General features: G+C 40.2%; 1 protein-coding gene across 2 annotated transcripts in view; it reads left to right on the forward strand.

Moving 5' to 3' along the window:
• LOC119647096 (E3 ubiquitin-protein ligase MARCHF2-like) overlaps window positions 1–7765 on the forward strand; it is a 56989-nt gene extending 49224 nt beyond the window's left edge. For both annotated transcript variants that reach the window (XM_038047866.1, XM_038047867.1), the window contains one exon: window positions 7302–7765. In XM_038047866.1, coding sequence (XP_037903794.1) covers window positions 7302–7455 — 154 coding nt within the window. In that variant the 3' untranslated portion in view covers window positions 7456–7765. The remainder of the gene's footprint in view (window positions 1–7301) is intronic.
• Window positions 7766–11788: the final 4023 nt, after the last annotated feature.

Below are 11788 nucleotides of genomic sequence, written 5' to 3' on the forward strand. Positions count from 1 at the left end.
GTCTCACTATAGGGTCAAAGTCCCTTACTGTTCAAGGACAATGATGTTGCCAGTCCTCATGTGCTCCCCGGAGACTTGGGTTCTTAGCAAGAAGAATTGCGAACTCTTGGCCGCGTTCGAGAGAAGAATCCTTCCGAAGAGTTGTTGGCCCCCTACATGAGGATGGACGATTCCGTAGCCTACATAAAGGACAAAATCCTACGAACGATACCATGACCGTCCGGTTGTGGATAAAATCCGGCTCAATAGGTTACGGTGGGCGGGTCACTTAATCCGAATGGATGAGGATGATCCACCCTGGAAAGTCTATAATGGGCAATGTCCTATGGTAGAAAAAAAAGACGAGGCTAGACCCTGCCTGAGATGGAGCGATGGCGTAGGTCAGGACGCCAGGCAGCTTTTAGGGATATCAAATTGGTTGACCTCGGCGCAAAACTGGGATGTCTGGAGTTCCTTATTAAGGCAAGCCTAGACCGGATACCGGCTGTTGCGCCGTTGATAATGATGGTGATGGTGAATAATTTACACCAGCACTAGCATAATACAGTGAGTAATTAAAAGAAGTCGAATTCCAGGCAGGTAAAATAAAGACACTACGGGGAAAAATTCACTGGTTATTGGAATGTGAATATTTGTGCGGTAAAAGATATGAAAACTACATATAAAATTATTTTCCAATATTTGAAGGCGATTTCTAGCTACTTTTGAGTAGCGAGAACGTTTAATAAAGCATTAAAATATCATAAGGAGCTGGGTTTTATTGTTTAGATTCTATTCTACAATGACGAAAATATAATGTGTTATGTTGTTAAAGCTTGGTATGAAACAAAACCGTATTAAAAGTGATTCAATGCCTGTCTACCCGTCTATCTGTATGTCAGCCTGTCTGTCACACGCGGTTTATTCGGAAACAGCTGATGCTGCTGTCGTGGTCTGTAAGTCCCTTAACATATTGTAAGTGGCGCCATTTTTTGTCGAGTTCAAGGCAGGCTTCTCACACATGCGAAAGGTAAATTTGAAGGTAAATTGCTTAATTGGTACTTTCTCTAAACTGACTTTACTTCTGATATTAGGTGAAACAGGGAAGTGAGGTCTCAAAATGTGTGCGCCAAATAGTGTAATAGGTCTCGTTCTCAGAACCTATCCAATCGAAAAATTTGAAAAAAAGTTACAATAGTGCACCTATACAAAATCTAAGCTTCAAAATACATCCCATTACGATATCTTCCCAAATGCTAGTAAATAATAGCATCTCATATTTTGGAAATTTACCCCTTGAGTTCATCCTAAAAGTAAAAATTTTGGTGCCATTATTAGTAATAATACAATACACAATTTTAAAGAACAAAGTTGTAAGACGTTAAAATTTTGCTTTTGACGAGAATTTACCGCAATCCGAGGCGTGTATGACGTCATTATCATATGAAGTAAACTCATATGAACGGTTGGATATAAAAAGGAATATTTGGTATATTTAGCTATATACGAATGGAAAAACGGGAGTAAGAAATATTTCTTCTGCTATTTCGACTTCTTTACATACATATATGGTCGCAATTTACCCCTTGATGGGCTTAGCGTGCCTACTACACTTTCGCGACATTACTTAGCTTCCCGAGACGCATGTACTCCTTCTTTACTGTTTTGCGCCAGGTGCCCATGTGGCGACCTATTCATTGACCATTTTGACGAAAATAGATTCCACTGCACGACATTGTCGCTTCGCTTCCGGCCACTTCTTGCAAATTATAAAAAAAAAACTTTAAAAATTCTTTTTTCGGTTATTTATGGTCTGTATGATGTGGGCGGTCTTGGATATGGTCCGGACGCTATATGTTGATATTTTTATTTCTGTTTTTTTTATGAGTCCTTAACTCACGCAGGTGCCAGGCCTGTACGCCGACATAGTTCTTCGTTTTTGATAGTAGCAGGGTAGCATACTCGGATGATACGACGCAGACAGCTGTTGACGAAGGTTCGGAGCTTTCGAGTGAGAGGGAGGTTCACTTTCCATGTGCTTCTCCACATAGCAACACGGTAAGAAGACCGTTTAAACTTGATATTGGTGTTGGGATAATTGCATTTGGCCATGTCATCAGAGTAGTCGAACTGTATGAGGAAATATGTCATGGTCCATTGAAACCTTCCACGTTATCCTGATAAGGCTGCATGGAGAACATCACCGATAGCAAGAAGAAATAATATCAGCAACAAGATGCAACCCTGGCGGATTCCGGATTCAATCATCCAAGATTTTAACTCGGCGCAGCGCGTGACATTTTGAGCCATCATATGCCGCTCTAATAATAGGTATCAGTTTCTCCGGAATGCACTTCCTGCGTAGAACACTCTAGATACACTCCCGGTTCACGGTGTCGAAAGCGTTCTCGAAATCGATGAAGAACAGGTGCAGCGAAGATCTAAACTGCGCGCATTGTGCCGAAATGATCCGTAGGACAATGCGGCCAAAGTAGGAACATTTGGAGCGAAAACTAGCCTGCTCTCTTTCGGACACGCTTTCGAATTGATCATTTAAGCGTTCCAGGATTATTTTAGCTATTATCTTCTCCACGGCTGGGAGGACGTTAATCCCCTCGGATTGTTACACTCAAAACGGGTGCTTTCTTTTGGAATCTTAACGATCATCCCCCTCACCTACTCTCAGGGAAATGTGTCGGATTCCCAAGATTTCTGTGCAGATGCAAATAATAGATCTACAGTACCTGTAGTTCCGGGAAGACCATGCAGGCCAGCAGCTCTTCTCGATTTGAGTGCATTGATGACCGAAATGGATTCTCTTTTGCTTAGAGGAACAGTCCGTATGCACACATTACCCCGCCTCATCGTGGGTGGGAGACCAACCGTTAACGTCCTGTAAGATTGGTGAAAGAGCTTGCTTGCGATATGGTATACATTTTTCAAATCATTGTGCTCTGCGGCTTCTTCTGCTTTCCTGACCGGTATCCGGATTCAAGCGTGTCGCACCTACCATCTCTCGCAGCCGATCCTTCCGTAAATTGATCCGCTCCCTTGATTTTTGGTGTTGGCCAAATGCTTACCGATATTTTCAATCAGCAAGATAGCTTTTCCAGGGCCGAGGCTTTCAGGTCGCTGTCAGCACCTCTTTTGTTATGCACATTCAGGAGAAACAACTCCTGAACTGCTGGTCGCATGGTGGTTGATCTGATTGTTATTATTTTTGTTGAATTGTTTGATTGTTAAATTATTTTTTCCGGGGCCGATTGTCAGGCTTTCAGGTCGCTATCAACACCTCTTTTGTTATGCACATTTAGGAGAAACAACTCCTGAATTGCTGCTCGCAAGGCGGTTAATCTGATTGGCTGCGTAGTGTGGGTCAATTTCAGACCCAACTGATCTTATGACAAGCTTTGTACTCTAATAATGAACCACTAAAGGCGACTCGGTGGAAGTTGCGGAAATCCACAAGCCCCCACCATTATAATCACGTCGCCAAGATCGTGCTTTCACACCACATGTCCAAATAAGGTATTATCAAAGTCCGCCTTGGCATTCAGATCGCCCATCAAGATCACAATATCACCTTTAGGAACCTTCCCCTGAACTACCAGAAGTCTCCGCTGGTGCATAGCACTGCATGCTTGTGATACTGCTTAACATGATCCGGAATCTTTTAATCAAAAGTCTGAAAGAAATCGGCTTCCAGGTCAAGGAACGAAGGTCAAGAACGCACCTTGCGGTATTATTCTGTTAAGGGAAAGTCGCACCGCGTCCTTGAATTGTGCCCCTTTTACTGGTTATAGTGTACCTATTGATCATAGTATCTCAAGCAGGCCTGTAACCGTTAGGAACTTTAGTATGTTCCCTACTTCCAGATCTTTCAGCTTTGCATCTGGTATTAAGTGTTCTCCCAGATGTCTCGACCTACTTTGCACAAGTGCCGGACACTGTCCCAGGACGTGTAAGAGGTTTCGTCCTCCTCCTCACAAAATCTGCAGGCAGTGTCCGTAGATATCCCTAGCTTCCCTAGGTGATATTTCAGCCGACAATGACCAGTGAAAATTCCCACTATGATTCGGAGGTTCTTTTTGGTGCACCTTGCAGTAAAAGCCAGAAGAAAACCCGACAGTAGATTCGCGTCTGTTACCAACGAGTACCAAAGCACATTGCCGAAAGGAGTAGAGGAGTACTCTCCAGAAACCCATTATCTTACTTCGCTTAGTCTAGAATCATCATCATCAACGGCGCAACAACCGGTATTAGGTCTAGGCATACCTTAATAAGGAACTCCAGACATCCCGGTTTTGCGCCGGGGTCCACCAATTCGATATCTCTAAAAGCTGTCTGGCGTGCTGACCTACGCCATCGCTCCATCTTAGACAGGGTCTGCGTCGTCTTCTTTTTCTACCATAGATATTGCCCTTATAGACTTTCCGGGTGGGATCATCCTCATCCATACGGATTAAGTGACCCGCCCACCGTAACCTATTGAGCCGGATTTTATCCACAACCGGACGGTCATGGTATCGTTCATAGATTTCGTCATTGTGTAGGCTACGGAATCGTGCATCCTCATGTAGGGGGCCAAAAATTCTTCGAAGGATTCTTCTTTCCAACGTGGCCAAGAGTTCGCAATTTTTCTTGCTAAAAACCCAAGTTTCCGAGGAATACATAAGGACTGGCAATAGTCTTGTACAGTAAGAGCTTTGACCCTACGATAGGACGTTGCGAGTGGAGAAGTTTTTGTAAGCCGAAATAGGCTCTGTTGGCTGACAACAACCGTGGGCGGATTTCTTCATCGTAGCTGTTATCGGTTGTGATTTTCGACCGTAGGTAGGAGAAATTGTCAACGGTCTCAAAGTTGTATTCTCCTATCCTTATTCTTCCCGTTTGACCAGTGCAGTTTGAAGTTGTTAGTTGATTCGTCTTCGGTGCTAACGGTACCACCACATATTTTCTCTTGCCGTCATTGATGTGCAGCCCAAGATCTCGTGCCGCCTGCTCGATCTGGATGAAGGCAGTTTGTACGTCTCGGGTGGTTCTTCCCATGATGTCGATATCGTCAGCATAGGCCAGTAGTTGGGTGAACTTAAAGAGGATCGTGGTCTAGAATGTCCAACTTATATCGTTGGAATTCCCTCTCGAGTTGGAAAAAGCGGGCATTCTGCGAACTCTTGATACCGTTATTGAAGAGCGTGCACAAATTCCAGAAACCAATTATAGTCCGTGTGCGATAGGCAAAGGTAGTAGCCGTGAGATCAGCCCCTTTCCGAGGCACTATTAACGTTTCGGTTGCAAAATGTCAAAATTTGCATGTTGCTCGCCAAGAACATTTATCCCATTAAGTTAGTCCCTATGTCCCTATGAATAGCAAGAAAGGCTTTAAGGGTTACAGGGCAGAAAGTTTTCGTGGAAATCTGCTTCTGCCTTTTTTCTTTCTCTCTTGTTTGTCCAGGTGGCTTCTGTAAGTTACATATCTATGGTGTTGGTCTAAAAGAAATTGTATTTGTTGTAGTATTGTGACTTTATTAACCTTTCCCGTTCTTTTCTGCTATAGTCTGCGAATATTGTTTAATTTGAGGATATGGTGTTCACTTATAGTTTTTGACTGCAAAATAATGCCACTAAATGTAATAAGTGCAGCTGCAGTGGCTTTAGCTGGCACTGGCCACCGTCAATGTCATATCGCTCGTACACTCGGTATACATCGTACTACGTTATGAGATGCCGTCAGACGATTACCGGAGCCAGTACCTCTTATGAGTCACGTACGGATCTTATTGTGTTCGATAGAGGCAGTGTGACAAGACAAGGCACGTTTCCATACCGCAAGATCCGACGCTGGGTGCCTTAATGAGGTCGGCATTCAAGCTTCACCATGCGCGTTACGCAGTCCTGATCGTAACTCAATTGAACATATTTGGACAACCTCAAAAGACGTGTTCGAGCTACAGTACCAGCCCCTACCTCCCTAGGAGAGCCGAAGACTGCTGTGGTAGAAGAGTGGCATAATTTTCTCCAATGAGATGTCTAACACATCATGAAAAGATTGCCGAACCGGCTTAAAGAAGTCAAAAAGGTCAGAGGTGGCAACACCCACTTTTAATTTTTTTATTTATTTTCCAATTAAATAATTGGAATTTTTCAAAATGTTTATCTTTTTTTTTAAATTTTCATTGAAGATATCCACAAAATCGATTTTTAATAGGCATGCTTTAATAAACGACCTTTTTGCAAGACTTGTTTTTTTATTATCTCAATTTGCAACGAACCTATAAACCCATAAATTATTGTCTACATTTGACCATTTTTGCAAATTGAAAGAAATAAAAAGTGAAGCTTTTTCGCGAAAATTATGATTCCTCGTTCTTTGCTGGTGAAATATCCTACTACAGCATATGAAATCCGCTGTTTTTTTTTCGTTCATGAATCTTGTTCGTTGTACTTACTTACCGCTACTATAATTTTCACGCTAGTTATTCTAAGTCCAGTGGTTAGCAGCCGCAGCGGAAGGTCGCGGATCGAATCCTACTGGTGGCAGAAGAATTTATACTGCTACTGTAAAATCACGACGATAATCCCAAACGAGCGTAATGCTGACCACATTAGCTCCTAGAGCGTAGCATGAAATAAAGTGATCTAACAAACTTGAAGGCCCGGACCCAATTGAATTATTGCGCCAATTATTGTTATTATCACTACTAAACATCCATTTTGTCATAAGTAATATCTGGTTATATCGGGTACCGAGTGTTATTAATTGATGCAGAAAAAACAACATCGTTTACATGGTTAGACAAAAAAAAATGTTTGTGCTATGACGTTACAATATAACTTTTTTCAAAAAGTGGTGTGATATCACATTACCTACTAAGGTAATGTTTCTACACTTAATGGTGTGCGAGTAATAAGATTACAGGAAGGAGGCACCAACATCCGCAATAAACGAGGATTCAAATCTGGGACTGCAAAACTGGGTGGTTGACGCTTAACAAGCTCGGTCATCGCGCCGTGAGATTCATTTTGTTTTTGCTCTGGGCTTTTATATTATTATTACGGCAATAAGTCATCTATCATGAAGCATTCCGAGTTACTTAATAAGCTGCGAATATAACACATTTTTATTGGAAATGATGAATGATGATGTATCTGTCATCGCTGAAAACCTAAATATATTGGGTAGAAATAGCTCTTTTCCTAATATATATGTACGTATATATATTGTATTGTATTGTACAAGTTTCCTTTTTACTAAAATACAAAAATCAGGAAAAGTATTTAATAATTATAAATTAGATTACGGGTTCAATTTTTCGCTTCAGGTGGTGGCAGTCGGCACGAGAAGTGAAACTTCTACTGATAGACAGGAATATATTGCGGGGACAACGTCGCTATAAGCGGTTTAAACTCCGTCGAGGTGCAAATAGAACGGAAGATATTGAGCAACAAACCGAAGCTTCAAGCATTTCAATCTAAAAATTAAGAGTTAAATGCTATTTTCAGATATTAATTAAACAACCCTTCAAAATATATTCACAAAAAACAATTTATGTGAGCCGAGATGGAATATTGTAAAATTAATTTCATCGTGAGGGACCGCACCGGAGGGCACGCATATACTTCGTATGCAAAAGCGTGAATATCCTCCAACTGAAGATGAAATAAATAAATACACACATATATGCATATGCATCTGAATATTCGGTACGCATATACATTTGGCGTGAAAAAATGCAAACAGCTGACTGATATGAAATCAAATGTTCATAAAATGATTGTATGCGAATATTTCTGTGTCCGGTTTTATTGTTAATAGGGTTGTTAATTGAAGGTCGAAAGAAATTGTTGTTTCCTTTTTCTCAAGTTCACAAAATCCCTGGATTTTGGATCAAAATGGAAGCAATTTCTATAATAATATTTATTGTGTTTATTTTAGATGTCTGTTAACGAAATCTTGTCAAGTAATGTAAAAATGTCCGTTGTAGAAAAAAAATAGAAGAGGAACAAATTTTAGAGACGTTAGGGAGTATTTTGTAGCTTTTTCTACAACCGTATTGGGTATTCATGCAAAATGGGAAAATACTGATACCAAAGAAAGGCAAATAGCGAGTGGGCGACCATTAAAATTAGAAGAAAAATTTAGGTTAGGTAACCTCTGGTAGGAATTATCTACACAAATCCACCCAAAATCAATACATAGATTCGAAAAGCAATAGCGGAAAACCACAGTATTTGGGTGTCCAAATCCATGGCCCAGCGAATTTTGAGGCGATATCTCCAAATGCAATTATCCCAAATACGATAATATTATTTTGTTTGAGGATACATCATATTATTTTTTTAGGAGAAATAAAGTTGTTACTACAAGGCCATAAAAGAAAATCCTTTACTTTAATAGGCAATGGTCTATTGTAAATTGGGGCCGTCCTTTTTGGAGTGACGAGACGTAAATTCAGTTTTTTCTCCAGCGACGGTATTTGGAACCTAAGACGTCTAAAGAATTAGCAACCCCATCTGGAATACCAAGCACTATTGATAATCCAGTAGTATACCCTGAGTATGACTGAAACCCCATTTTCTCATTTTCAATATCCATTGTAGGTTACGTTTCGCATGATGAAGTTAGTCCTTAATGCAAGTTGAGAGCATCATAACAACCCAAACTTAGTGTCGTATTTTTGGACAAAATATGATCACGTATGCTGTTGAAATATTAATCGGGCAATAGCTTTTCCATGATGATCATAGTCTAAACCATTCATCTAATTAGGCTATGCAGTATGATCGTCCTACAAATCTGATCTAAACCTCATTGTGAATCTTTGGGAAGGGTTAATGTACATGTTCGAATTCACATATTTTCTGAAACAGTGCAATTTAATGTTTGTATCACCTAAAGAATAGATGAAGACCCCGATTAATGTCCAAATTAATCTTGTAAAGTCGATACACAGCAAATCCGAACTGGTGAAAAGGCAAGGGCTATGCCACTATATATAAATGAAAAAAGTATTCTAAAGTATGAAATTTATTGTTAATGTGGCTTTGACGACTTTGTTTCCATCCTTTTACCCCTAAAATTTCGACTAATTTTACGAAAGACTAGAATTTGCTTTATTGTCACAAATTGGAAACTTATTAAACTTTCAATCAGAAACGTTAGTAGTTATAAAATACAAACAAGTCGGAATACCAGAAGCTCGGCGCTTTGCGTATGAAGGTTTTGTGTTCATCTTGTGTGAGGAACTCTTTGTCTACATACCTAAGGATGCAAAATATTTCTTCATATGTTGCCAAACTCCAAGCTATAAATATGTTCAGATATAGTAAAACAAACTAACATTACCTATTGCCGTAGGAAACTACATATATATGTGTACGCATGTAAATGAATATAACACATTTACACACACACGTATGTAAATTATATACCGGTGATACTAACGACCCACACATCGTTCATATTGCATCCAGCCGTAAACTTCATTAGCATATACATATATACACATGTCTGCGCCGAGTAATTCATACTGATGTACAAATAACTAAAAAAAGCTAAGAAGGGAAAACTAAAATGTCCCCATGGACGTCATCCATACATAGAGAACAATAAATTTACGTAAAATGGGGAATTTTGACCTTCTATAACTTTGTTAATAATAGTTGGATCAAATTTTTCAGAATTGGTTTCTATATTATCACCTGTAATACTGTAATTCTAGGATGAACTTAAAGAGGGCCTTCGGGAAAATTTTTAAAATGTGATAATATGATATTATTAACTTTATTTGTGTGCATATCGGAACGGGATGTATTTTGAGACCTAGATTTCATATAAATACACCACTGAGAATTTTTTCATATTTTTCGGTTGGACAAGTTTTGAGAACGACCCTTTTACTTTTTAGATACAAACATTTTGAACCCTCACTCCTCTATGTTTCACCCAATATCAACAATAAAATCAACATCGAAAAGCACTAACGAGCCCTTTCATTTGATACCCTAACATGGCTATATTTGGAGAAACAAATTTACTGCCCCCTCCCCGTAAATTCCTACGTAAAATGACGTCAGTCACTACATGTACATGCGCATAGACCACATGTTCTTACCGAATTTTATGACAATCAGTGTAGCCATTTCCGAGTAAATCGGCTGTGACAGATAGACATTGAAACGATTTTAATAAAGCTTTGCCTCACACACACCTTAAAAAAAGAAATAAAAAAATATTTGCTTATTTTCCTTTTACAACCAGTTGTTTCCATCTGAAACTGATCAACAAGCAGCAAAGGAGCTAAAGAATGGCATCGAAATGGGTTGTATTACAATACCTAGATTCCTAATAGGTGCCAATAATTTTTTCGTTGAATAGATTTGCACCGCGCGAAATAGGTAACGCATTCTGGAAGACACGTTTGAAGTCATAACTCCCTTATCATTCAATATGAGAAAATGAACTAAGTTTAAAAGATACTAATTAGAAGTCTAACTTTAAAAGGTACTAATTAGAAGTCTTTCGTTTGAAGTCGCGTATACCCCGGATAATAACAATAATAATCCTTGGCGCAACAATCCATATTGGATCACGGCCTTGAAGTGTGTTAGAGCACTTCACTCAAGACCTACAGGACCTACAGGATACCCTAGAGGAGGCAATGTGGTCCACATTGCGCTCGTCCGAGATTATTACCCTGCTTTGACTCAGGTACTCATTCACAGCTGAGTCGACTGGTATCCGACATCAAGTCACGATACAAATCCCATTGCCACCAGTGAGATTTAAACCGCGGCCTTCCATTCGACAACCTTGTGCTCTAATCACTCAGCTATCCGGACACCGAACAATTTTTCAACTAAGCTCCTGCAGAACTATTCTAGTGAGATTTGAAATATGTGGTCAATTTTTCCGTAGTGTTTTTCTTGATAGATTACTCCTTAATTCCACCAAAGACAATGTACTAATTGATACGATGAAGTTCTCCTAAACTTATTCGTTCAACATCGAGTTGTCGCTACCATTTTTTTTCAGATGCCCATAGGTGAGTTTTAGTCTAAACAAAGAAAAACCGGGAGCTCATACCCTGCTGGCTCCCCTATGAGTTGAAGAATGAGAATTTTTTGTAAGTAGAGAAAGTGCTCCTTGCCGCTGCAAAGGTAATAGCAATAATCCTGGAACACTTCGAAAGTTCCATCAACAGAGAGCAGACTGGTTTTCGCTCTGAATCTGCCTGCGCTGAATATATTAATTCCCATCTGATCCCTATAGAACAGTCTGCGGGGTTGAGGCCCGGCTTCACATGATGTTTTCGACAATGAAAGCCTTCGACAGCATGAGCTGGAGAAGCAGATATTGTATCTGAAAGATTCTGCATGAGAGGGAGCTTCCAGAGAAACTTGTAACTGTAATCAGAGTGAAATGCGATGGTCTCAAAATCCGAATTACAAAGTGGTATCCGACAAACTTGCATTCTGACGCCGGTACTATTCTTTCTTATTATCAGCGACATTATTCATGCGACCTTGGATGCTGGATTCTCACCGAGTCGTTGGCCTTCACTAAATAGGTCTGGATTTGGAAAAGGAGGCAAACAGATTTGGACTGAAAATAAGTATCGCTGTGGTGCTCAGAGGTGGCGGTGAGGAAGACGGGGCGGCAACCCTGTGGGCCAAACCAAAACCAAGTGGCTGAGGAGAACCTCCATAGCTGTACTGACTTTGGTTTGGCGGTCGTGATGCAGTAGACGAATACTCCAAAGGCCTAATTAGGGCGATCAGACCCGATTCTGCACGGGGACTCATCTGA

The sequence above is a fragment of the Hermetia illucens genome, chromosome 1, assembly GCF_905115235.1.
Source record: "Hermetia illucens chromosome 1, iHerIll2.2.curated.20191125, whole genome shotgun sequence".
NCBI lineage: Eukaryota > Metazoa > Arthropoda > Insecta > Diptera > Stratiomyidae > Hermetia > Hermetia illucens.